At 41.7% G+C, this 24,290-nt stretch overlaps 1 protein-coding gene and 1 long non-coding RNA gene across 2 annotated transcripts in view; one reads left to right on the top strand and one right to left on the bottom strand.

Annotated features, from left to right (window-relative positions):
- RANBP3L (RAN binding protein 3 like) overlaps window positions 1-24,290 on the bottom strand; it is a 108,664-nt gene that overhangs the window by 41,553 nt on the left and 42,821 nt on the right. The window contains exons 5-10 of the mRNA XM_033932788.1: window positions 18,201-18,275; window positions 17,439-17,510; window positions 13,529-13,677; window positions 11,124-11,206; window positions 7,972-8,056; window positions 1,045-1,144 (exon numbers count right to left, since the gene is read on the bottom strand). Coding sequence (XP_033788679.1) covers window positions 1,045-1,144; window positions 7,972-8,056; window positions 11,124-11,206; window positions 13,529-13,677; window positions 17,439-17,510; window positions 18,201-18,275 — 564 coding nt within the window. The remainder of the gene's footprint in view (window positions 1-1,044; window positions 1,145-7,971; window positions 8,057-11,123; window positions 11,207-13,528; window positions 13,678-17,438; window positions 17,511-18,200; window positions 18,276-24,290) is intronic.
- Window positions 1-24,290, top strand: part of LOC117354816 — a 99,601-nt gene that overhangs the window by 71,916 nt on the left and 3,395 nt on the right. The window contains exon 2 of the long non-coding RNA XR_004538257.1: window positions 13,607-13,702. This is a non-coding gene — a long non-coding RNA (uncharacterized LOC117354816). The remainder of the gene's footprint in view (window positions 1-13,606; window positions 13,703-24,290) is intronic.

Genomic DNA, 24,290 nt, shown 5'->3' with positions numbered 1-24,290 from the left:
ACAGAAATTAACTGGCTGAAAACACACCTTCATGCCAGACGCTAAGTCAGGTTATTTTACCATTAACTTATGCTATTTTACCAGAGATCCTATTTTATGTAAGACACCTGGTTCCTAATAATCCAGGTTAACAATAAAATAACTCGGTTTAACAGTAGCCCACATTGAATAAGTACCACCAAATTATCTATCCCCACAGAAATCACCACAGCAGTAGCATAGCCACTGGGAGAGGGGAGAACAGGGGACCTCCACCTCCCCCTTTCAGCTCAGGCCTCCTTTAAAACTTTTCAGTGACTGGTGAGGATGCTTATTGCCTAACTCCCACTAGCTGAAGAGATCCTCTACCTAATGTTGCCTCAGCAATGAGGAAATCTGTTGCATGCTTTCCAGCCATTGACATTTCTCGTCTTTGCTCATGGGTGAGAAGTGCTGGCAGCAGTGGCTAGAAAGCATAACACTGACTTCCTCACTGCTAAGGCAATACCAAATGGGGGTTCAGGCAGCAGATCTCTTTGGCTGGAAGAGCTTGGGCATCCCATACAGGGAGGGGGAGGAACAGACAGCAAATGTGTAGGCCCCCCAGTCTACCTCTTAGCCCCCCAAAATGGACTGCTGGCTACACCCCTGCACTGCAGTACTGAAAATTAAACTAAAATAAAATTAATTACATGTCTGAGAAAACTGAAGCTCTTATGAAGATCATCTAGTAGCATGTTCCAAAGCACTGGGCTAGCTGAGAAAGCTATCTTATGTAAGTGCACTTTTGGCTCTGGATGACCTCTTTCTAAAGTAGATATTTTAAATCACAGGTTTTTAAGTCCCTGTTTTTCAGAGAGCTTCTCCTTATTTGTGCCTCATGGTAAAAGCTTTGAAAGCAGGATCCGTGGTAGCAAAGCACTACATAAATACGACTAATAAGTTGCAGTGATGTAGGAGATACGGGGAGTCATCATGACTGCTTTACTCATCACTGCCTATGTGCTAGAAGAGAGAGAATCCTTTTTTATGCCATGTAGGAATTAAAAATCCATGCAATCTTACTTTGCTGGGTAGATGTCTTCTGATAAGATTCTCTACCCAAAGCTGCTCCTTTCTTGCACTGATACTTATCAAGAGGAAATTCTGAAGATTTTTGAGGACTCTAGAAAAGCATGAAAAAGTCGAGGTTCAAAGACTTATATTTAAACAATTCTGTTAATTTAGGAGATAATATTCGGTACATGGTGGTAAGAGGTCGGTAAATCACTAATCCCAGACATTCAATGCCAGGATGTGTGCAGCTCCCAGCACTGAATATTTAAGTATATGTCCTGACTCAGAAGATAACCAGGCAGACTGAAGCTTGATTAACTCGGCACATAAAGTTAGAACAGCATTTTTTCTCTCCTAACTCTATGCACTCACTTAACTGGATAGCAAACTGAAATATCACTGCTAACTGGATAAATGCTGGTTCCATCCAAACTCCGCCCCTTGACTGTCCCTAATCTAGCTGGATGGGGGATGGCTAGTTAACAGTGATATTGAGTGACACTACTCATTTACCATATACACTTGACTATAAGTTGAGGGCAGTTTTGAGATAAAAAATGGCCAAAATTGGTGTGACCCCACCACACAGATATAACATGCCCTCTCTGTGCCCCTCAACCATCCCCCCCTCCACCACCACAGACCCAGCTTGTTCTCTCTGCTGCACCTGCCAAGCATGTCTTTTTCCAATGCTCTCCCCTCCTCGCCATGTACCTTCAAATCTCTGCTTCCATTCAGCATCAGCACTGCAGCGGTACAGCTAGGCCTCCTATGATCTGCTTCGGACAGAAGGCCCAGCTGTATCACTGCAATACTGGTGCTGTATGGAAGCAGAAATTTGAAAGTACATGGCAGCGGTGGCAGTGGGAGGGACTGAGATGCTGGGGAGATCTCATGCCACTGACAGGGGTGCAAGCGGGGCATTACCTTTAATTTTTGTAGTGCTATAGGTGTTACCTATAGATAAGTCGATCCCCAGCTTTTTAAAAGCATTTTTCTGCCTAAATTTCTCGACTTACAGTCAAGTATATATGATAAGTACTGCTGAATATTAGAGGATGACCAGCTCAGCAGGGTTTAACAGGGCAGGAGCCTCTCCTGCCCAGTTAAACCCTTTTGATTATTGAACCCTTATTTGACAGACAGTAACATGCAGTCCAAAAGTTCAGAAAGAAATAACTGGATTGGTATGGATTAAAAACAGCCACTTTGGCAGTTTTGCATCTTTTGCATTGATCAAGGATGTGCAAACAATTTGAACTCAACCTGGACAAATTATAAGATTGGATCGTCTTCAATCAAATTTCTGCATTTCTCCCAGGGAAGGAGTTAATGGGGTGATGAATATTTGAATTCTTTAACTGAGGTGAGAGTTACGTGCCAAGGGGTTTCAATCCCCAGCCTTGGGGTAGGTGGGAGGGACTTACACACTAAACAGAGACTTTCATCAAGTGCTATCAGTGCTTTAAACTGATGCTATGTTCTAAAAAGCAACCTAAAATAGTAATCTAGACTCTAAGACACTTTTTATATAAAACTTTAACAGGGATTGTTTAAACTGACTTTGCAAAATAAGCAGAGTAATTCATTAAAAAATAATAAAAACAAAAAAGACAATAAAATTACCTACTGAAGCCCAAGTTTATCTTTTCCCAAGTCTGAATGCCAGCAGGTAAGATACTCCAATGATGTTTTCCTCCCCTTAGCAGGTTCTCACTCAGCATCTCTTCAGGACTGTTCCACACAAGCGTCAAACTGAGTGCCCCCGGTATGGGCCCCAAAGTGATGGCCTGGGTCAGGAACTGGTTGAGTGGAAGGTGACAGAGATTAGTGATAAATGGAGATTGCTCTGAGGAAAGGGATGTTACCAGTGGTAAGCCTGTTCTTTTTAACATTTTTATAAGCGATATTGCTGAAGGGATGTAGTAAGATTTGCCTCTTTGCGGGTGATACCAAAATTTGCAATAGAGTAGACACCCCTGATGGTATGGATATCATGAGGAAGGATCTAGAGAAGTTTGAAGAATGATCCAGAATTTGGCAGCTAAAATTGAATGTTAAGAAATGCAAAGTCATGCACTTGGGCTGCAAAAACCCAAGGAAACAGTACAGTTTAAGGGGTGAAAAACTTGTGTGCAAAAGAGGAACAGGAGTTTGGTATGATAGTATGTGATGATCTTAAGGTGGCCAAACAGGTTGAAAAGGTGACGATGAAAGCTAGAAGGATGTTTGGGTGCATAGAGAGAGGAATGGCCAGTAGGAAAAAGGAGGAAATGATGCCCCTGTATTAGTCTCTGGTGAGACCTCATTTAGAATATTGTGTACAATTCTGGAGACTGCACAAAGATATAAATAGGATGGAGTTGGTCCAGAGGACAGCTACTAAAATGGGCAGTGGTCTTCATCATAAAGCATATGGGGACAGATTTAAAGATCTCAATATATAAACTTTGGAGGAAAGGTGGCAGAAGAGAGATATGATAGAGACATTTAAATATCTATGTGGCATAAATTTGCAAAAGGCAAGTCCCTTTCAATTGAAATGAAAATCTTGAATTAGGGGGAATGGGATGAAGGTGAAAGGGAATAGACTCAGAAGTAACCTCAGAAATTACTTTTTCATGGAAAGGGTAGTAAATGCATGGAATAGCCTCCCAGTGGAGTCAAAAAATGTATCTGAATTCAAGAAAGTTTGGGACAAGTACATTGGATTTCTAAGGGAGAGGAAGGGCTAGTAGATGGCATAGTTAGGCAGACTAGATAGGCCATATGGTCTTTATCTGCCTTTAGTTTTATGTTAATCTATGGAAGAGGAGCTCATACCTGGTAGAAAAGATTTCCTATGTGAGCATAACACTTGGTGTTATGTGCTCTTTCTAGGCTTGCAGGCAACGGGGACTTGTAATGAACATTCTTGTGGCTGATCCCCACCACTGACAGGGTTCTAGCACTTATGACTGCAAAATCAGGATTTACTAAGGGCTTAAAGTCCTTTAGTTCATCTTATGTTTGAATGGCATACTAACACCTATTAAAAATGCTCATAGAAGCATATCCTTAATGTAATTTAGGAAACAGATTTCTGAGAGACTTAACTGATTGTCTTTCATAGGACTGAGAGCTTTAGGCAGTGTTTATGGTTACCACTTAATCCATGAAAAAATGCAAGCGATAATGAACTTCTAGAAGCATAGAAACATAAAATGTGGCCTATCTAGTGTTCTCAACTGACTGCCTTTCGCAGTGTCAGAATCCCAGTTGATCTCCATCTTAACTTTCAGATTTTTGCAATTAAGAATCCTTTGGGCTGATCCCAAATTTTCTTGAATTCTGTTATGACTTTTCTTGCTCTAACTCCTCCACTAGGATGCTGTTCCAAGCATCTCCCACTCGTTCTGTAAAGAAATATTTTCTGATGTTACTGCTGAGGTTCATATCTTGACCTCAGATTTTAGAAATTCCTTTCCTCTGAAAAATATACTTTTGGGTTTTTGTTTATATTTTAACCTATCTGTCATATTGCTCAACTCTTTCCTTCATGGTTAAACATATTTGGGAGCTTAATAATGGCATTTAGATGTGCAAATTGCATACACTTGTAAATGATAATTTTGGAAAGTCTCTATTTTCACATGGAGATCATATCTTGCAGAGATTTCAAGACAGCGTGGTGGGGTGGGGTGTGATTTGGACATAAGTGGTGCAGGACAAAAATCTACACATGTATTTCTTATTTTTAGAGGCTGACCAAATTTCGGTTTCGGTGCTCAAACTGGCCCCAAATCCTTTTTCTGCCTGGTTTCACCCAAAAGGCTATAGTCATGGTTTTAGCAGAGGCTGAAAATTTGTGCTTTGTCCTGTTTGTCTCCCTCTCTTCCCATCCTCTCCAAACAGGAGTTCCCTTTTCTCCCTGTCCACTGCAGGTGCTACCCTTGGACCTATCTTACAATACCTGGTGATCTAGGTTGTAGTCAGGGCAGGAATAATCCGCAGTTACTCCTGCCCAAGCTGGTTCTGTTCTCAAAATGGCTGCTATGGCCTCTCGTGCCAATCTTGTGAGACTGCCACAAAAGGCTATGGCAGCCATTTTGAGAACACAGCTGACATGGGCAAGATAAACAGTAAATAATGGATGCATAGTTGTTTATGTGGTAAATACAGTGCTCCATAAAAATGATTGTGATACAAATGTTTAGCAGGAATTTAGATCCATAAATTTGGGATGATAAGTGCCTTAGGAATTAGCCTGCCTGTGGAGATACAATATCAGCTGTCACTCCAAATGTGGTTCAAAGTCAGCTACTGTAAAATAACTACAGCTTTTAGTTTATTTTTATTAGCTGAGGTTGGAGTGTGCAGAGGCAATTTTGCTTGGAGGTAAAATTTAGGGTTCCTTTTACTAAGCTGCGATAGCGGTTTTAGCGTGCGCTGAATTGCCCCACGTGCTAGACGCTAATGCCAGCATTGAGCTGGTGTTAGTTCTAGCTGCGTAGTGCGGATTTAGCCTGCGCTAAAATGCTGCATGCACTAAAAACGCTATCGCAGCTTAGTAAAAGGAGCCCATAGTCTTTTATTATTTAAATTATCATGCATATATTCTGACTTGGATACTATTTGAGTGATTCTAAACAATTTCCAGGTTCTGTTGGGTATGATGAAGATGCAGTATTTTAACCAAACTTGTGACATGCAGAAGCTAGATTCTGTGAGAGAGGAGCCTGCTGTGATTGTTTTCAAGCACAAGTACTGGTCACACTTATAATGCTAGTAGGGAAATATTACAATGAAATTAATTTTATTTATTATAAATAATTTGAGAAATGTATTGCTCTTGATAGTAATTTTTCAGAGCTTATAGTCCTTGCATTCCGTAACTTCAATGTGCTTTTTTATTCCAGATTGTGCATCAAGCTTGTATAAATGGATCAAGCTGGTATAATGGTAGAGTGTCTGGACTCCTTTACTCTATTTTAGTAAAAATCTACATCATGTTTGTCCTTTAATTGAATACAGTACAAAACAGCAAACATCTCAGTGCTACTTTTTCTTGTTATTTGAGCACAGTTTGGGTAAGCATAAAAAGAACATAATAGCCACACTGGGTCAGACCAATGGTCCATCTAGCCTAATATCCTGTTTCCAAAAGTGGCCAATTCAGGTCACAAATACCTGTCAGAAACCCAAATAATACATTCTGTGTTACTGAGCCCAAGCCTTCCCCCAAAGCTGGTAATCATGATTTAAAAAAAAATATGTTCTTACAAAGGTCCCATCTCAGATGATATTTAACTGCATCTGCATTGACTTGAGAGCCTAAATGTGCCAGACTTGTTGAGAAGTATTTTTTAAATGGCTCACCCTGTGCTTACAGTCCCAGAAGGCTGCCGACTGCAAGCTTTGACAATACCCAGTGGGCCTCTGGCTCATATTCAAACAACCAAATTTTACTTTTTGTTTTCGGTTTTGGCCGAAACCAGGCAATAGGTTTTGGTGCAGCTTCGATTTTGGCAAAAAGTGGTTAGGTAGTTTTGGCCGAAACTGGAAAAAAAATTGCTTAGCCTCTACCTATTTTGCAAAGGAATAGAATATGTTTTGGGGAAAAAAATGCCCATTTGATTTTGCTTCACCTCTGAGGCATGCACAGGTTTTTTAAAAAAAGAGCTTTCAGCCAAGGCTCTAATTGGGGATTAAGGGAATAATTGTCCTTAATCCCCTGTTTATATCTATCTATATAATGAAAAACAAATTGTAGCCTACAAGTGGAAGAGACACTCCTTAGAGTACATAAGGAAGTTGTGAACCTGCTCTCCCACACAGAAGCTGCTGAATAGGTACTGCTCATCTACTTCTGCACTGAGATCCAGGAAAAACACATGCAGGAGTGCACATCCATTATACATATTTTATAAATAGTTCTGCATTTGAAAGAGCCTTTTGTAAAATATCTCCAGAATTGACCACGTCCCAACTTGGACTTTTCCATTCCAGACTCAATGTTCTATGTAATCGGGCCTTTAAATCTCATCTCATCGGTTTAATGGATCATATCTACTCTGTCACTGTCATTTCAAGAGTGCAAACTGAACAGCTGGACACAACATTCCAGATGTGGTCTTACCAATGACCTGTGCATTTGACACTACAGTATCTCTGGGAAAAGGTGACTAAAGATACCAGTTTTAATTAATTTTGTTAGCGCAAATAATTTGTAACACAATAGTCCAAACCCCAACCTTTTATGTGAAAAAAAATTTTAAGTTATCGACGTTGAAACGTCCAGTTTTTAAGTTTTTAAGTTTTAAGTTTTATTAGGATTTTATATACCGCCTATCAAGGTTATCTAAGCGGTTCTACAATCAGGTACTCAAGCATTTTCCAGGCTGCTTATGGACCACTGACGTGAAAAATCGACCATTCTAAACAATTTGGATCCACTACTTTAGTCACCTTTTCCCAGAGACTGTCACATTTATTCTACTTTTTAAAACTCATGGTTATACCTCTCCCTATGCACCTTCAGTGTTTGGCTATTCTGTTACATTTAAACCTGATTTTGCATATGGCATCTATGGTAGGTAGGAAGTGGGGTAGGTTGGGACATTCACAATTCCCCAAGTATTTTACAAAAGGCTCTGCTGAACAATGCAGGTGTGTTTGCAGGCACATCCAGTGAGAACAGTCACTTCAGAAAGTAACACATTGAAAAAACAAACACCATGTAGTGTAAATGCTGGCAAATACCAGTCTTGCACGATACATGTATTTTTGCCAGCACTTCCATATTATACAACCAATTATTTCTTTCCTTTCAACAAAAAGGAGCTATAGTAAAGAAATGCTGTCTGAAGCATTGGGGAAGATTTCAGAATTATTTTCTGATTAAGAGAACTTCTTTCAAGATGCACCAGTGAAATTAAACAAAATAATAAGTCTTACCAAAACTCTCTCCAACATATTTTCTCCAAACACAAAGTCTGAGGTGCTGTTTTCTTCAGGGGCTGTACACTCTGCTTGCTGACTCCTAGGACACAGGGAGAGAGGCAGTGAATTTAAAGAGGAAAACACTTTCACATCCTTTCTAAAAACTTTACACTCATATTAAGCAATAATGTAAGAGAGTTTTTTGTTCTTTGTTGATTTTATTGGTTTAAAATTTTGGTTTTTATGTACTGTGTTTTCAACATTTTGAATGCATTTTATTCCACAGTAGAATCCTAATTATCTGACATAAATGGGACAGACAGGTAGCTAGATAACTAGAAATTTTAGATAATCCAGACATTTTGGGGGCACCACTGCAACACTCCCCGCATCCCTCCCTCCCCCTCAACAGTGGTAACCATGCCTCCCAGAATCTACCCCAAAGTGCTTTCTCCCCAACCCAAACATTAGCAGTTGAATGTTCTGGCCCCCTGCAAAAGTTTCTCTTCTCCTATCCACCTGCAGACCTTCCCGGGCCTACCTTACAGTCCCTGGAGATCTAATGATGAGGTTGGAGCATGAGCAATCCCCAGTCACTCCTGGCCATGTCGGCTCTGCTTTCAAAATGGCTGCTGTGACCTCTGGCATCAGTCTCGCACGACTATCACTAGAGGTTGCAACAGCCATTTTGAAAGCAGAATTGGTATGACCATAGGTTGACAGTAAAAAAAAAAAAAAAAAAAAATAGCGGCAAAACCAACTTCAAAAACAGCATAGAAAAAACAAAAAATAAAAAGGCTCAAATCAGTCTTTTATTAGACTATCAAGTGGTCTCAGGTAGGTATATAAAGACTTCAAGAAAAGATCTTTAAAATGCCCAACATGTTTCGGCCTTAGCGCCTGCATCAGGGGCATCAATCACAAGTTATAACTTGCCTGATAAAATATAGATAATAACATATATACCTCTCAAATTGCACCATTTTAAATAATGGCAGAGTCTTTCAAAGTGCTGCAAACTAGCATTTTTAGTTTAAAACAGGGTCCCACAGTATAATCTTCTAATAAAAGACTGGTTTGAGCTTTTTATCTTCTGATTTTTTGTTTTTTCTATGATCATAGGTTGGATATGTAGACTATTACATAAAGTATTTTGAATGTAATGATTCCACTTTTACTGGTAATAAGGTTGTTTTTGATTAATTAAGGAACTTTATAAACAACTACTGGCTCATTTGGCTCAATGACATTTGGAATGAACAGTTATTCAATATATACTATTCTGTGTTTTTGGTGTAGCTATGGATATGCAACAGCAGTGATCTCCAACCTTTTTCATGTAAAGGCCTGCGGTGTGAATACAAGAAAGCTCTGAGGACCACCAAAAGATTTCAAATCCATGCATTCTACTAATTTTGTAAACCATCTTGATCTGCTTGTTCAGTCTTGGTATTAAACATTAAAAATTAATACTAATATTGATTCTACAACACTTCAAGGATATATTTTAAACTCAGTTTGAATTGTCAACACAAATTCCATAAATGGGACACTTGAGAAATGCACTTAAGAGATTGTTTGCAGTAAACTAAGTAGGCAATATTGAAATTACCATGTTTTCACGCATATAACGCACGCGTTATACACAATTTTACAAACTGAGCATAACCATGCGCGTTATATGCGTGAGTGCGTTTTACAATATTTTTTTTACATTGCTGGTTCCCCCCCTCCCCCCCGACGTCCGATTCATCCCCCAGCACTGAAAGCCTGATGCCCCACCCCGAAGGACCGCTGGCCCCCCACCCTGAAGGACCGCTCGCACCCCCCCCGACGTCCGATTCAACCCCAGCCCCCCCCCGCACCGTTTGCGGTGGAGAAGTGGCAGAGGAAGCAGCGCAGGGCTCAGAGAAGGGGCGGGACCGCCGGCAGAGGAAGCAGCAGGGCTTACTGGCGTCGCGAACCCACGGTAGGCTGCTTCTCCATCGCAAACGGTGCGGGGGGGCTGGGGGATGAATTAGACATCGGGGGGGTTGCGAGTGGTCCTTTGGGGTGGGGCATCAGGCTTTCAGGGTGGGGCGGGCCTTCAAGGGGGGGGGACAGGACTTCAAGGGCAGGGCGGCGAGAAGAGAGTCGGGGCGGCAAGCAGCATGCACGGTATACGCATGGGCGCTATACCAAAATTTTCTTACATAAATTCCTTCTTCCTGTGTGCTATACCCGTGTGCGTGTTGTACACGTGTGCGCGTTATATGCATTTACAGGATTTGAAGAGCATTTCAGTCAACTGTCTGAGGACTGCAATAGAGGACTTTGGGAGCTACGCAATGGAGACCACTGTGCTGCAGCTATCGATTTCCAAAACAAATATCAAAATCTCAGATGACATTTGGATGAACAGTTATTCAAGCCTAAAATTCTGCCTGACTGCAGAGCACTATAATGGGCCAGATGTACTTAAGGGTTTCCCCATTTTGAGAACAATTTTCAGCAAGTCACATAGCAACAAGTAGAAAAAACTTTTGTACTTGTGAAGCTGCCTGGGTAAGTTCTCTAAAACTTAGCAGGGGCTCTAGGGAAGAATGTTCACATGCATAATCCTATCTACATTTTCAAAATTTTCACCAATCTAACCCCCGCTTTTATGAAGCCGCATTAGGCCTTTTTAATCGCCGGCTGTGGTTGGTATTAGCTCCGACACTCAAAGAATTCCTATGAGCATTGGTGCTAATGCTGTCACGGCCAGCGATAAAAAAAAAACCTATCGCAGCTTCATAAAAGGACGCGGGGGGGTGGGGGTAAATTTTTCTTTGAGAATGCCAACTTAAAAAGTAACTAACTATAGTTGCCTATACTATTTGGCTATGTTTAGCTGCTCTGTCTGGGGCAATTTTCAAACCCAAGGATCTAGGTGCTCAATTTCAGAGCCCATTTTCTTATGAACTCCCCCCCACCCACCTATGTCTTCGTATCTGCTCCTCGTTATCTCAAATTTAAAATGAACATAAGAGAAATTTTCAAGACTTATGAAAGGCATTTCTTTGAAAGTTTTACTTTGCACCCTACCTTAAAGCTTTGCTTTGGATGTATGTGACCTCCATACACAAACAAATAAATTGTAAAGGGAATCCTGCTAATGCTGGATATTACTGGGTACCATACTGTACCTTAGTGTTTTAAAGCTTGAAACATCCAAGCACTTATGAAGCCCCCTTGCCTTTTCTGTTTTAGTTGAGGTCAGTGAAGAAACCTGAAAACAAAAATGCAGCAAATCCATTAGATTCTTTGAAAAACCAATAAAAGATGGTTCAGCTGTTGTTAGATACATACTGTGACAGGGAAAATCCTGATGCTAGAGAAAACTCTAGTCTGGGCCAGGTTTCACTAGAAACAGTCCCTGCCACCAAGAAAACACTCGGGTCCAGCAAGTCCCAGAGCTTTCCAGGAAGTGCAGCCAAAATCAGATCAGCCAGGCAGGAACAGGATTTCTACCAGTTGTTCCTATTCATCTTTTAAAAAGGAGGCTGCAGGCTTACAGCAAAAGCCCCAAAAGCCTTACATCCCACAGAGGGTTAAGAAGGGGGATGGGGCAGAGAGAAGGGTTCAGCCCAGAGTGCAGCAGGCTGCTTCTCAGAGCGTGCAGCCCTTGGGAGTCCCAACCTAGGGCTAAATGCAGTGGTGTAGTAAGGGGGGGGGGGCTGGGAGGAGGGCGGTCCTCCCCAGGTACCATCTTGCTAGGGGTGCTGGCACCCCTCCTCTATACCCCCCTCGGTCCTCCCCCTGCCGCCCCTTGTCTTCTCCTGTACCTTTTTTTACTTCTCTGGTGCGAGCAACATTCCTGCTCACGTGGGCATCGGCGCTCTCTTTGATGTCACTTCTGGGTCCCGCGCCTAGGAAGTGACGTCAAAGGGCGAGCCGACACCGACGTGCACCTGTTGCTCGCATCAGAGAAGTTAAAAAGGTACGGGGAAGAGGGCGGGGCAGGGGCACCAACGCCCGGGGCGCCTCTCACCCTCACTACGCCACTGGCTAGATGCCCTAAAAATTGTCACTCTAGCCAAGTGGGTCACTGTTGGCCGATTCATTGAGTGATTTTAAAATTGCAACTGATGTACGATGGGACTTTCCATGCAAATTAGTTTTGCAGAGGTCGGCCGTAATCCCACCCCACAAGTCACTGAAAAAGTGACTTTCACACATGTGCAGAGATGGCAGGGGAAGCCCGAACAGCTGAGAGGCATGGGAAGCCCTAAAGCACCCTCCTGCCTCAGCTGTTCAGGGCAGGAAATATTTTTTTTAATTTTTTAAATGGGCACATAGTGTTAACTGCACACAATATCTGTTCCCAAATAAAAAAAAAAAAAACATTCACAATGCTGGCATCCCCCTTTCCAACCACAGCCGCTGCACCCCCTCTCCCCCGACAACAACCATGGGTCCACGATACCATCCGCGCACCCCCGTAGGTGCCGGTGGCCCCTGTGACAGCAACACACCCAGAGAGTCAGGAGGGATTCCAACGCCCTCCTGCCTCAGCAACTGGGTTGTGCATTCGGGCCGTCTGAACCCCCACCCCCTCAACCCCGGCACTCCCTCACATTCCTCCTGACACCCCACCCTACACCCTGCTGCCATCTTGTACACTGAAGATCTGCGGGTCTCATCGGTACGAAAAGCAAAGGTTTGCAAATTCGGACGCAGTTTCCTGCCCGCCATGAAGCAGGCATAGACAACATGCAAAGCTATCAACTATATTTAGGCAAATGCTGATGGTAAAGGTTTGCTAATTTCGCCAAATTAACTCGGGCCGAACCGAAGATCGAGTCTTACCCAAGCATGCCACTCGGTGATGTCACCGGAAGACAGCCCTACTTTTTAATGCAGGAAGGTCCAGGTGCTCTACTGATGACCTAAAAAGGTCTGCAGAATGCTCTTATAGGATCTCCTTAATCTAGTTAATCCTGTGTACAATAATGACCAGCTAAATAGCTGAAAACTGGGCTGGACACATTTTTACATTACAAAAGCAGTTCAGCTAAATTGTAGAGAAATGTGCCCATTCCATGATTCAAAGGCCTTCTGATTCTGAGACAATCAAATGTAATTTCAGCTACATAATGCTTTTTTTTTTTTTATTTCAACTAAGTATTACATTACAGGCATTTTGGTTCTTCAAAATATAGCATTAAATGCTGCAGTTGATGCTGCCTGGGTAGTTTATTCTTTGAAAATTATCTGGGGCTCTAGAGAAGTAAGTTCATATGCATAATTTTATGTATATTTTCTAAAGGTTGCACTGACCTAAATTTGACCCTGGGAATGCCTACTTAAAAAGCAGCTAACTAGCCGCCTAAACTATTTGGCTACATTTGGATGCTCTGTCTGGGCAATTTTCAAACTCAAGCAATGCAACTATTTTTGCAGATGAATGTTCAGGCCTACAACTGGTTGACATCATGCCTGCAAGGAGCTAAGAAATGTGTAAAATGTCTTTCAACAATTTCCAGTTAAAATAATGCAACACCTGCAGTTATTAGGTCTTTCTTGTTTTTTTTGGTTTGTTTTTTTTTACCTCGTTATTTGACTTGTCTTTGATTTGGCAAGTTGTAAACATGTTCTTTGAATCTTCATTCTTTTCTTCCCCACACAGCTGAATTTGTGACGGTGGCTGCAAGATGGCAGGCCTAAGGAATCTCCAAGGTTCCATTTGTGATGAAGATTCTTAAAAACATGGCAGAAGACCAGCGTTAGTAACCCGAGGGGTGGGGTGGGGTGGGGTATTTTTAAAAAGCATTCTTACAAGTAAAATAGTGTTTTATATGCAGAAAGAGCCTTTTATAAAGTAAGGATACAGGTGTTTTCCGAGAACAGCAGCTATATATTTTCACATCTGGGTTATGCCATCCATGGAGCCTGATATGGACACTCCCAATTGTACTTTCACGTTAAATCTTTAGGCAGTGCCTATACTGTGCGTGCACCGGTGTTTTCTCGGCAGGAGTCAGTTCACAGGATCATCAGTTCAGTAACAAAGCTAAGAAGCCAAATAGGTGAGATGAGCAGGTTGTGAAAATATATGCCTGTTGATCCTTGGAGAATACCTTCTACAGATAAGTATCTTTGCTTTCTCTGAAGACTAGCAGGCATAGTATTCTCACATGTGGGACTTCCAAGCTTCCAGGATTATGGCTCTGGAACAAGTTTAACATTGAATATACAGAAACCTCGTAAAAACCTACAGTGTTGGAAGGAAAGTTGGCTTTAAAGTAGAGAATAGATTCTGCTGAACTGCTTGCCCAAACTGACTGTCTCTTCTGGAGTTTTGTTCCAAATAGTAGTGAGAAGTAAATGTATGGATTGAAATATGGTATGGTGCTTTAATATGTAAGACCAAGTAGTTATTTTGCAGTTTTCTTCAATAGAGACAGAACAAAAATGACCTACCAAAGCAGCCATGGCCCGTATTAAACAGCCTTTCAACGTCAGCCCAGCTTGAGTATATGAGATGGAGATATAGTCCGCTAGACAAGTGTAGATGATGCAACTCCTAGCCAATTAGAATCACAGGTAACAAAAAACTGGGAGGAATTTTGGATGTGTTTGAAGGACTACTCTGAAAGAACATTGTATAAGGAAGATCTTATACAAGGGCTTGAGGTTTACTCACATGGTGTGCAGACATGAGGGCTGTTAGGAAAAATGACTTTCCAAATGATTAGTTTGAGAAAGCAAGATTAAAGTGGCTCAAAAGGAGATTTCATAAGAGCAGAGAGAACCATGTTAATATGCCAAACCACAGAAGAAGGTTGTCATGGATGGATGGATGTGGACATGAGATGGGTTCAGAGAATGGTGTCCACATGAAGCAATAACAGCACTGAGTAGAAGGTTTCCTAGATGTTTTAATGACAATGGATACTGCAGCCGAAAGGCAGAAAGCATTTACCTGTTTGGTGAAAGAAACCATGCTATTAGTGCTAACAAGCAGGGGTTGGGATGAAGTAGGGACCCTTTATTATGAGTTAGCAGTATTGGAAACTGTTGCAGTTTCCACAGTTTCCTAATGGAGAGCTCTAGAAGGAGTAGAAACCAAACCTGGTGTGGCCAAAAGAGTGCTATAAGGATCATGGTGCTCCAATCTTGGCGAAGTTTGAGTAGAGTTTTCCCTGTAAGAGGGATTGGAGTAAATGCATACAGGAACTTGTTCCCCTGGTGAAGTAGAAAGGTGTCCAATGCAATGCGACTGGGGGCAAAGAATCTAGAACAGAATTGTAGAGGTTTGCTGTTCTGAGGGGAAGCAAAGAGATCTACGTCTGGTGTCCCCCATCGAGAGAAAATCAGATGCAAAACAAAAAACAGAATAATAAACCAAAATAAAGGCTTTATCAACATTAATATGTTTTGGGTTGTAGTTCCCAGCCTAAGATAGTTGCTGAGCTGGTTTACACAAAACATGATTCAGGAAGACTCTGCCAGCGCTTCTCATTAGCACCTCCCCCACACTCAGCACAGAGAAAAAGGAAGGTTTAAGGCTTTAGTCACAGTTCTTATTTTCAGTAACATGCAAACAGTATGTTTCTCAGTAGTGCTATAATATTCATAAGGTTCTTAAGCGGTCCTGAACACCACATAGAACTTTTCATACAGAGAATGGCAGAGAAACATTAGTAGTTTGCAGGAAAGGGTACAGCTCACAGCTTGCAGACCTCAATCTGCTCCTGGTCTCCATGGCAACCTCAATGAGCAACCACAACTGAACGGAGCACATTAATCAGCTCAGACGGGCAAAGGCAAACTGTTTCAAACATGAGCCAAATTCAAAAGTCTTTCCCTTTTGTTAGTAGCTTTACAAAAACCACTGTGCTTTCCTAGATCACAGAACAAAATCACTTCTCAGTAGGTAGGTAGAGTAAGCAGGTACGTAGAGAGAGAGGTAAGCAGGTAAGTAGAGGGAGAGAAAACTCACACATTCAATTCACTTGCATAGCTTCAACAATTTCAGGGATTAAAGGCATGGCTTCCTCAACTTCCATGGCTTATGGCAATGAGGTAATCTCAGTAACTGAGCTAAGAGGAATTTCACCCACCTCCTGCATATCCCAGTCTAAAGGTTCAGCACTGGTAGACTCGTCCAGCTGGCTCCTAGCTGGGCACTTGGTCTGTCTACTCTCAGATCCACTCTCTCTGAAGCTCTCCTTCCCTCTGTGGCTTCCGTCCTTGCTCTGTAACCTGATCCTGTCTTTAAGGAGCTCTAAGTCATGCCCCCTAAGCCAGGGTGGGGAAAACAGAGTCAGGTACTTCATACTGTGAAGCAGGCAACACATCCCTGCCTCAAGAATCTGTCTCCCTTAAAAGGACAGGACTTCAAACATATCATAGTGCAAATCCTGGCTATTCAAGGGAGAGAACCCGGAACTAGCCCTGGATTTGTCACAATATACAGACAGAGGTCACAGTGAATGTCCCGATGGTCTGGACCTAGATACTGAACACACCAGTTATGGGGGGTCAGAGTCTGAAATGGTTTGTTTATACTGAGTACATTTCTTGAAGCCACTTGGCACCCTCTTTGACATGGAGGGAAAAATGGCTGATGCAAAGTCAGCTCGATACCAAAAACTGTTGATGCTCCCTGGGTCAAAAAAGATCTTGAAATGACCATAGGCCAAAAAATAAAAAATGAAGAAAATGTAACCATCTTCAAACAACTGACTAAAAAAACAAGAAAAATGAAGAATTATGAAGAAAACTAAGAACTATTGATCCTGCGAGTCAGTGCTGGATGGGAAGGCACTGGAATGGGTGGGGTATAGGCACTGCCTAAATATTTAAAGTGAGAGTGCACTTGGCAGTGTCCGTACTCCATACTGGGTTCTGCGGATGACATCACCCACATGAGTATATTATTTACTTATTTATTTATAAACATTTATAGACCGCTTAACATCTAAGCGGTTTCTAGCAACAAGCATACATAAAATTTATAATAAAACATATTAACATAAAAAAATAACTAACTGGACTATAGGAGTTTGTCCGACCTGTGTGGAGGCACTTCCATGGGCAGGGTTAGTGTTTGCACACATGCTTTATCAAACATGCATATGTGTTTATAAAAAACTTGGAATTTTGTGCATACTAAATAGCAGGTGTAAATATATGCAGGTACATTCTGTGTAGTAATATTCAGAGAAAATTAGGTATATACTTTCCATTTGAAAATTGATATACTCTTCAGGCATATCTGTCACACAAGTTAGCAGCCTGTTATAAAATTATCCCATAAAAGTGTGAGGAGTTCATCAGAGTGTCCTTACTGAAGAAAGAAGATATTGTTATATCTTTGCCATCTTCTCATTCTGTAATTCCCTCAATCTTATTTTGATTCACGTTAAACCTCTTAGTGGAATAATGCAGAATACAAGCAACAATATGGTATGGTGCTTTAATATGCAGCAAACGTCTCAGTTCTCATCACTCACCTTTTTCAGTACTTGTGCTACCGACACTGAGTTGACCCAGAGTTGAGGGCATGAATACGTTATTTTTCTTCCCTGGAATACATAAAAGATTCCACCCATGCTTAATCTATCTTTAGAAGGCACAATGGGTACTCACTGCTTACATATGTTCAGTGCAACTATCTTAAAATACCTTCATGCTTTTGCTTATGATTTAAGGATTACTAAAGCCATCAAAGTGTTCAGTGGGTAGTGAGGAGGTTAATAGGATTGAAAAGGGACAAAATTATATTGAGTGCACAACATTTGGCCAGGTACTAGTAAGATGAACTATTGGTCTGACCCAGTAAGGCTATTCTTATTTCTTTGATGAGGCAAGGACATGGCAGGATGGAGCCACATGATCTCTGCCAGCCCTCTCTAGAGATATGCAGAGGAGCTAAAGCCTGCTCTGGACCTGTCCCACACTGCATCAAGCTTCAAATAATAGTAGAGGAGCTGAATTGGACAGGTACAGGCAGGGAAATGGGGTGGGCCACTGGAACCATGATCCAACACCATGTCAGCAATTAGAGAGTTTGGGTGAGGGGTCAGAAATTGGTTTGTTCGGTCCCCTCCAATCAAAAAAGTGTTCTGCTACTCCTGCTGACAGGAAAGGGAGTGGCAAGGCTCAGTAAGTCAAGCAATTGCATCATTATCAGGCAGTGCTGAGAGACTTCTGCTCTAAGCTTTCAAATATTGCACTCCAAAAAAAAAAAAAATATATATATATATATATATTACCTAGCTGTAAGGGGGGAAATGTAGGAAGGACAGTGAAGGATGATGATCTCACTCTCTTCTCAGAGCCATTTCCATCTAGAAATACAAGCAAACAATGAAATAAGTGAGAAGTGGCACAAATCATGTCAGTTGAACAATGCTACAGTATATTTTTTATTTGCCATTCAGAATACACTTTTAAAAAGAGGCTAGTGGATCTACATTTTTCTAGGAAGGGTTGTTTCCTTCCTACTATGTTTTTGTACATGATGAAGACAATCATGGCAATTCTACATGTGGGGACCTTCTTTTAGGTGTTCTGATGTCATGCAGTGAGAGTCTATTCTATAACACTATTAGGGTGCCCAGACTCACTTACACTAGCATAACCCAGCATTGGCACACCCTATATTTAACTGCCTGCAGTTACACCAGCCACAGATCAGGCTCAACTGTGGGTGCCTAAATGCAGCAAGAGCATGCACAGCTTACAGTATTCTGTCATTTACATGTGTAATCAGGAGTCCCATCCACATCCTGCCTGTGCTCCGCCCACATATTGTCACAAGTCCAACATTCTCACCAGCCTTGTGCCAGTTAAAACGTGCAAATAATAATAATAATTTATTTATTATATACCACTATACCAGAAGTTCGAAGCAGTTCACAACAGAAATACATACAATCAATATTTGGGGTACAAAATAAAACAGTCAGTCTAAAATGCAATAAAACATTAAAAATACATCTGATTAAAATCTAAAAGTTAAGACAGTTGCATAATTAAGATATAAACAGTTGTTAGAATTCATGATAAGTTAAAACAATAACATGATATAAGAATTAAAACTTATCAAACAGACGTGTCTTCAATGATTTTCTGAAATCAACATAAGAAGTAGCCTCAAGTATAGGTTTTCCAAGCCATGTATTCAGTTTAGCTGCCTGGAATTTTAAAAATTCTATCAAAAAACTTCTTATATTGGCATGATTTCAAAGAAGGATAATTAAATAGATTTATACTACGAGTACTCTTATTGGAACCATTCAAAAAGAACTGAGAGGCAAGGTGATCTGGTAGCATCCCGAAAACTGCTTTGAAACTAATGCAGGCAAACTTGAAGAGAACTCTAGACTCCACAGGCAACCAGTGAAGTTTTTGAAAATAAGGGGTAATGTGTTCCCATTTTTTTAAACCAAAGATGAGACAAACCGCAGTATTCTGGATCAGTCTCAATTTTTTGAGTATTTTTTGTAAGCCCCTAGATATACAATGTTACAGTAATTCAAAATACTCAAGATGGATGTTTGCACCAGTAAACGAAAGGACAATTTGTCAAATAATTTTTTAATGGTGCGAAGCTTCCATAAGACTGATATACATTTCTTAAACAGTAGATCTGTATGCTTTTCCAGGGTTAGATGCTTGTCAAGAGTTACTCTTAGTATTTTTATTGTATGTTCAATTTTGTATTCTCATCCTCTCACATGAATCAAATTTTCTTTTATCTGTTCATTGGGAGTTGGCAAAAAGAATTTAGTTTTCTCTGTATTTAGTTTCAATTTAAAAGCAATCATCCAAAGCTCAATTTGATTTAAGATGTTGGCTAAAAGATTAATAAAGTCAGACGGCAGACAAGTTTAAGGGATCAGAACAGTGATGTTGTCTGCATAAATGTAAAAGTTGAACTTTAGGTTTTGCAGCAGGTTTCCTAATGAAATGAGATAGATATTGGACAGAGTCGGGGATAGAGGGGAACCCTGAGGTACCCCACAAATGTTATTCCAGCTGTAAGAGAGATTGTCGTCCTTAAATACCTGGTAGGATCATTTACTTAGGAATCCCTGAAACCAATTAAGAACCTTTCCTGTAATACCAATGGATTCCAAACAGTCCAATAGAACAGTATGGTCTACCAAGTCAAAGGCACAACTTAAGTCCAACTGCAAAATCATGGCACTGGTACCTTGACTAAAAAGAGAATAAAGGTGTTTAGTAATGAAGCCATAACAGTTTCAGTACTGAAATCAGATCTAAAACCTGATTGGTTATTATGCAATATATTAAACCTATCTAGGTAGGTAGTTAGTTTAGCATTTACCATCCCCTCCATTAACTTAGCAACAAGCGGAATGCTTGCAATAAGTCTGAAATTTTATATATTATTGGATGATTCTTTGTTCTTTTTAATTGGTATTATTTTAATTTGACCTAGGTCTTCTGGGAACTTTCCTATTGTTAGTTGGAGATTAACCCAGGCTAGTAATTCAGCTCTAAAGTTGATTGGGATCACTTTCATCACATTTGGAGGGCAATTATCCTCCAGTCTACAGTATGATTTGACATACTTGTCGTAAAGCTTATTAATTGTTTTCCAATCTGTCTCCGGAAAGTTGGACCAACTCAAATCTACTTTAGAGGGATCTGGGTCCCGCAAGATGGCATAACCCCAGTGACAATCAGAAGAGCCCATTAAAAAATGCTTCAATTTTTTAACTTTTGAATTAAAAAAGTCAGCCAAATTATCTGCTGTCACAGTGGATTCTTCTACTGAATTTGTATATGACTGAATATGATACAAGTCATTAACTAACTTTAAAAGCCTACTGCTATTTGTGGATACATTATCAATTTTATGGGCATAAAAGTTTTTCTTCTTTTCCTTGGATAAGTTTTTATAGCTTTTCAGTTTTTGGCGCCAGACCTCTCTAAGCTCTGATGATCCTAAATTCAACCATTTCCTTTTTAACTTTCTTAATTCCCTCTTATCTCTAGAAGCTCTAGGTCAAACCAGCCTGTTAAATTTCTAAGTCTCTTCCTTCTTTTTTTCAAAGGTGCCATTTTATTTAGAATATTGGTACTGTTTCTGATCCAAGAACTCATGAATTGCTTATTTTCTTCATCTTGTTTATGAATAATATCATAGTGTGACCAGAATTCTAAAGGGTTGATCTTGCCTCTGCTAATGTGAAATTGTTTAATTCTATTCGTATCTTTCTTAGTAACTAGAGTTGTCTTCCATTGCCAGTCAAGTTCAAAATTACATATTTTATGGTCTGACCATAATGAGTCTGACCAATTTACTTGTTTCCAGCGAATAATGGGATTTGACAAATTTTTTGAGGATAAAGTTACCAGATCTGATTGGTGTCCTTTCTGATGTATTACTACCGGGGATGATTTAGAAAAACCTAAAGGTCCAGAATTCTATAGTCTCTGGTTGGTCCAGTTGTTTTAAATGTAAATTTATATCTCTACTTAAAAGGTTATATGGACAAGTTAGAGAATTAACAGGAATTCATAAAATTCTTCTTTTGCTGAAGTCCATTTTTTAGGGGGAATATAAACTAGAGTAATTGTTAGGAAATCTGCTAATGGTTCAGAGATTAATTTTAGGAATAAAATTTCCAGATTAGAAGAAGATTTAGAACTTAAAATAGTACAATTTAAATTGTCTCTAAAAATTACAGCCAATCCCCCACCCCTTCCTCTTACTATTGCTAGAGATAAGATTCTGAAGCCAGGGAGAAGACATTCTTGGATAATAATATCATCACCTGATAATAACCAGGTCTCAGTCAATAGGACAAAGTCGGGATTATTTTCTCTTAACCAATCGGTTAGGGCTGATCAATGTAACTCTGACTGGCATAATCAAGAATCCAGCAACCATGCTGAGCCATCAAAACTCAATGCACAGAAAACTACCTTCGTTACACACAAAGCCCCTTTAAGTTCCACCATTTTGAGATTGCTGGCTAAACAGGTAGAAAAGCAGTTAGAGCTAAGCAGTGACCATCCCCCGCACAGGGTTGGGCGTGGCTCTGCAGGATTTAGATGGCTGGAAACCTCAGTCAGGCAGCCAGCCAGCCAGCCCAGAGAAGCTCACATTCAGGAGGAGATTGAAATGTAAGTGCCTGAGGAAGGCAATGAGCTTGCAGGAGACAATTTATCAGAGGCCATGGAATTAGGTAATTTACCTGAACAAACAAACACTGTCTGAAGAAATTGAAGTTTGTTGAAACTACTTTGTTGCCTTTGCTAAGGTGTTTTTTTTTAAGCAGGAATTTTGCTGCACAGTCTGCTGGGGGTAAATGTTTGCCTCTGAGGAAGTCTGAGACTGTAAGTTCTGCTGTGGTGGCAGAGAACTTGTTGGGACTTACAAAAGGGGAAAGTTTATGCTTTTGAACTTTCCAGTGAGATTAATCTTTTTTTCTGGATGTGGTTTCCAGCTAAGCAGGCTTAAGAATTGTGTTTGCCTGAAAAGTTTATTTTCTTTATGAGGGATACATAGAGATTGGGGGATGGATTTGCCCAACATCATTGAGGCGGGATTTGAGGGGTCTGCATTTTGTTGCTACAAAGTGCCTATTTTGGCAGATCCACCAATCTCTCTCCTTTTAGCATTGAGAGGTTGGAGAATTCTTAATGCTTGGACTGAATCACCTTGTGGAAAGAGAACTGAAAGATAGTATTTTGCTGTTTCATGTTTTCGCCCCCCCTCCCCCTCCCTTGTTTGGAAATGCTTTGAACTTACCTGGGATATTGATTGAGGACTCTTGAGTTGGGCCAGACCAGACTGGCAGAAGAAACGTTGCTTTTGTTTATTGAACACAAGAATACAGTTTGGTTTGATTCTCAGCCAAGCCCGAATGAGAAATTCTGTTTTGGAAAGCTTACCTGTTTTGCCATTCTGACTATTAAATTTTATGTTAAGCCCAAAAGTGCAGGGTCTTCCTCCCATTTGCTGAAGCATGCCAGGGTCTATATTGTTGCTGTGTGCTGGTCCCTGCTGTAGTCCAAAGGACGGCCACGCTACAATATACACCCCCCTGCAATTATGTACTATAGCACTTACATGAACCCTTATAGCTTAGGGTGCATAGGAGAGCCCTTCTCTCAATGGGCAGTGGTAATGCGGGGATAGAGGGAACGTGCTGCCTCCCATGGGAACAAGCGCTCTGCGCGGGGGGTGGGCAAAGGGAACAGAGGAGGCAGCTTAGCGGTGGGCAGGTTTTCCTGCCGCTGGGCGGCCTCCTGATAGGCAAAGCGCAGGGCAACGGTCGGGCGGAGCTTATAAAGCCAGGACCTCGGAGGACACGGCATCTTCCTGGGTCCTCCGAGGCATCTTTTTTCCGGATGAGCAGCGTCCAAGGGGGCAGCTGGTAGGGCTTAACATGTGGAGATCTTACTCGCCGGAGACTCCCTCAGCAAGGATGAGCAGGTGGTTAGCCAGGCAGAGTGAGGAGATTGGGCGGCCAGCACATTGTTCTAAAATGGCTGCTCTACCGGCCTTAGTGGTGACGGGGGCGGGCCTTGGAGAGGTAGGAGGCAGAGGTCAGGGAGTTAGTGTGGGGCCTGCGGCACTGATTCCGGTGCTGCGGGGCAGGGAAAGATCAGGCATTTGGCATCCACGTGTGCCTGCAGACCGCAGTTCAGGGAGGTCTGCTGGAAGGGCATCAAGTCTGCCTGTATTGGCTGGCAGGCTACATAGGAAGGAGCAGGCTTCAAGGTCTGAGATGGTAACTCATGCTGCTGAGAGGTGGGAGGTTTGTGGTGTTGAGGAAGACAGCAGGGGTGCTACAGGGGACGTTGGAGTGGGGCGATCCATGGGTCCAATGAGTGCTGGCCCCTCCTGGGGCATGAATCCCTGGGAGTCTATGTGGGGGATATCCCCTTGGATGCTTGGTGGCTCATCCTCTGGCCCGTTGCTTCCCTGGGGCTTAGTGCAGGGAGGGAGCTGGCAGCCTGAGCTGGGCCTGGAGATGGATGATGGGGCCAGTGGAGTTTGGGGCTGAGGGGGGAGGGGGAATTTCAGTTGCTGCTCCTTTGTCTGGTTTTTCTCTTCAGGTCCCGGAAGCTGGTGTGGAGGTGGCAGCGCGGAGGCATGATCGGGGACGAGTGACGCAGGGAGGATCTCCTGGAGTGATGGTGATGCTCAGGAGCCTACAGCGTAGTGTGCGGCTGCTGCAGACGGCGCCATGGATCAGCAGGCTGGTGTTCCAGAAGCATCTAAAAGAGTTAATATGGCGCCTGTGGCTGCTGCTGGGGGTAAGAGGGCTAAGTCAAAATGGAAGGGTAAGGGTAGATGCGGGCGCGCTTCATCATCG

This window comes from Geotrypetes seraphini, chromosome 1 (genome assembly GCF_902459505.1).
Source record: "Geotrypetes seraphini chromosome 1, aGeoSer1.1, whole genome shotgun sequence".
Taxonomy (NCBI): domain Eukaryota; kingdom Metazoa; phylum Chordata; class Amphibia; order Gymnophiona; family Dermophiidae; genus Geotrypetes; species Geotrypetes seraphini.
Note: the sequence above shows the minus strand (reverse complement) of the source record. Positions and strands in the feature narration are given on the sequence as shown.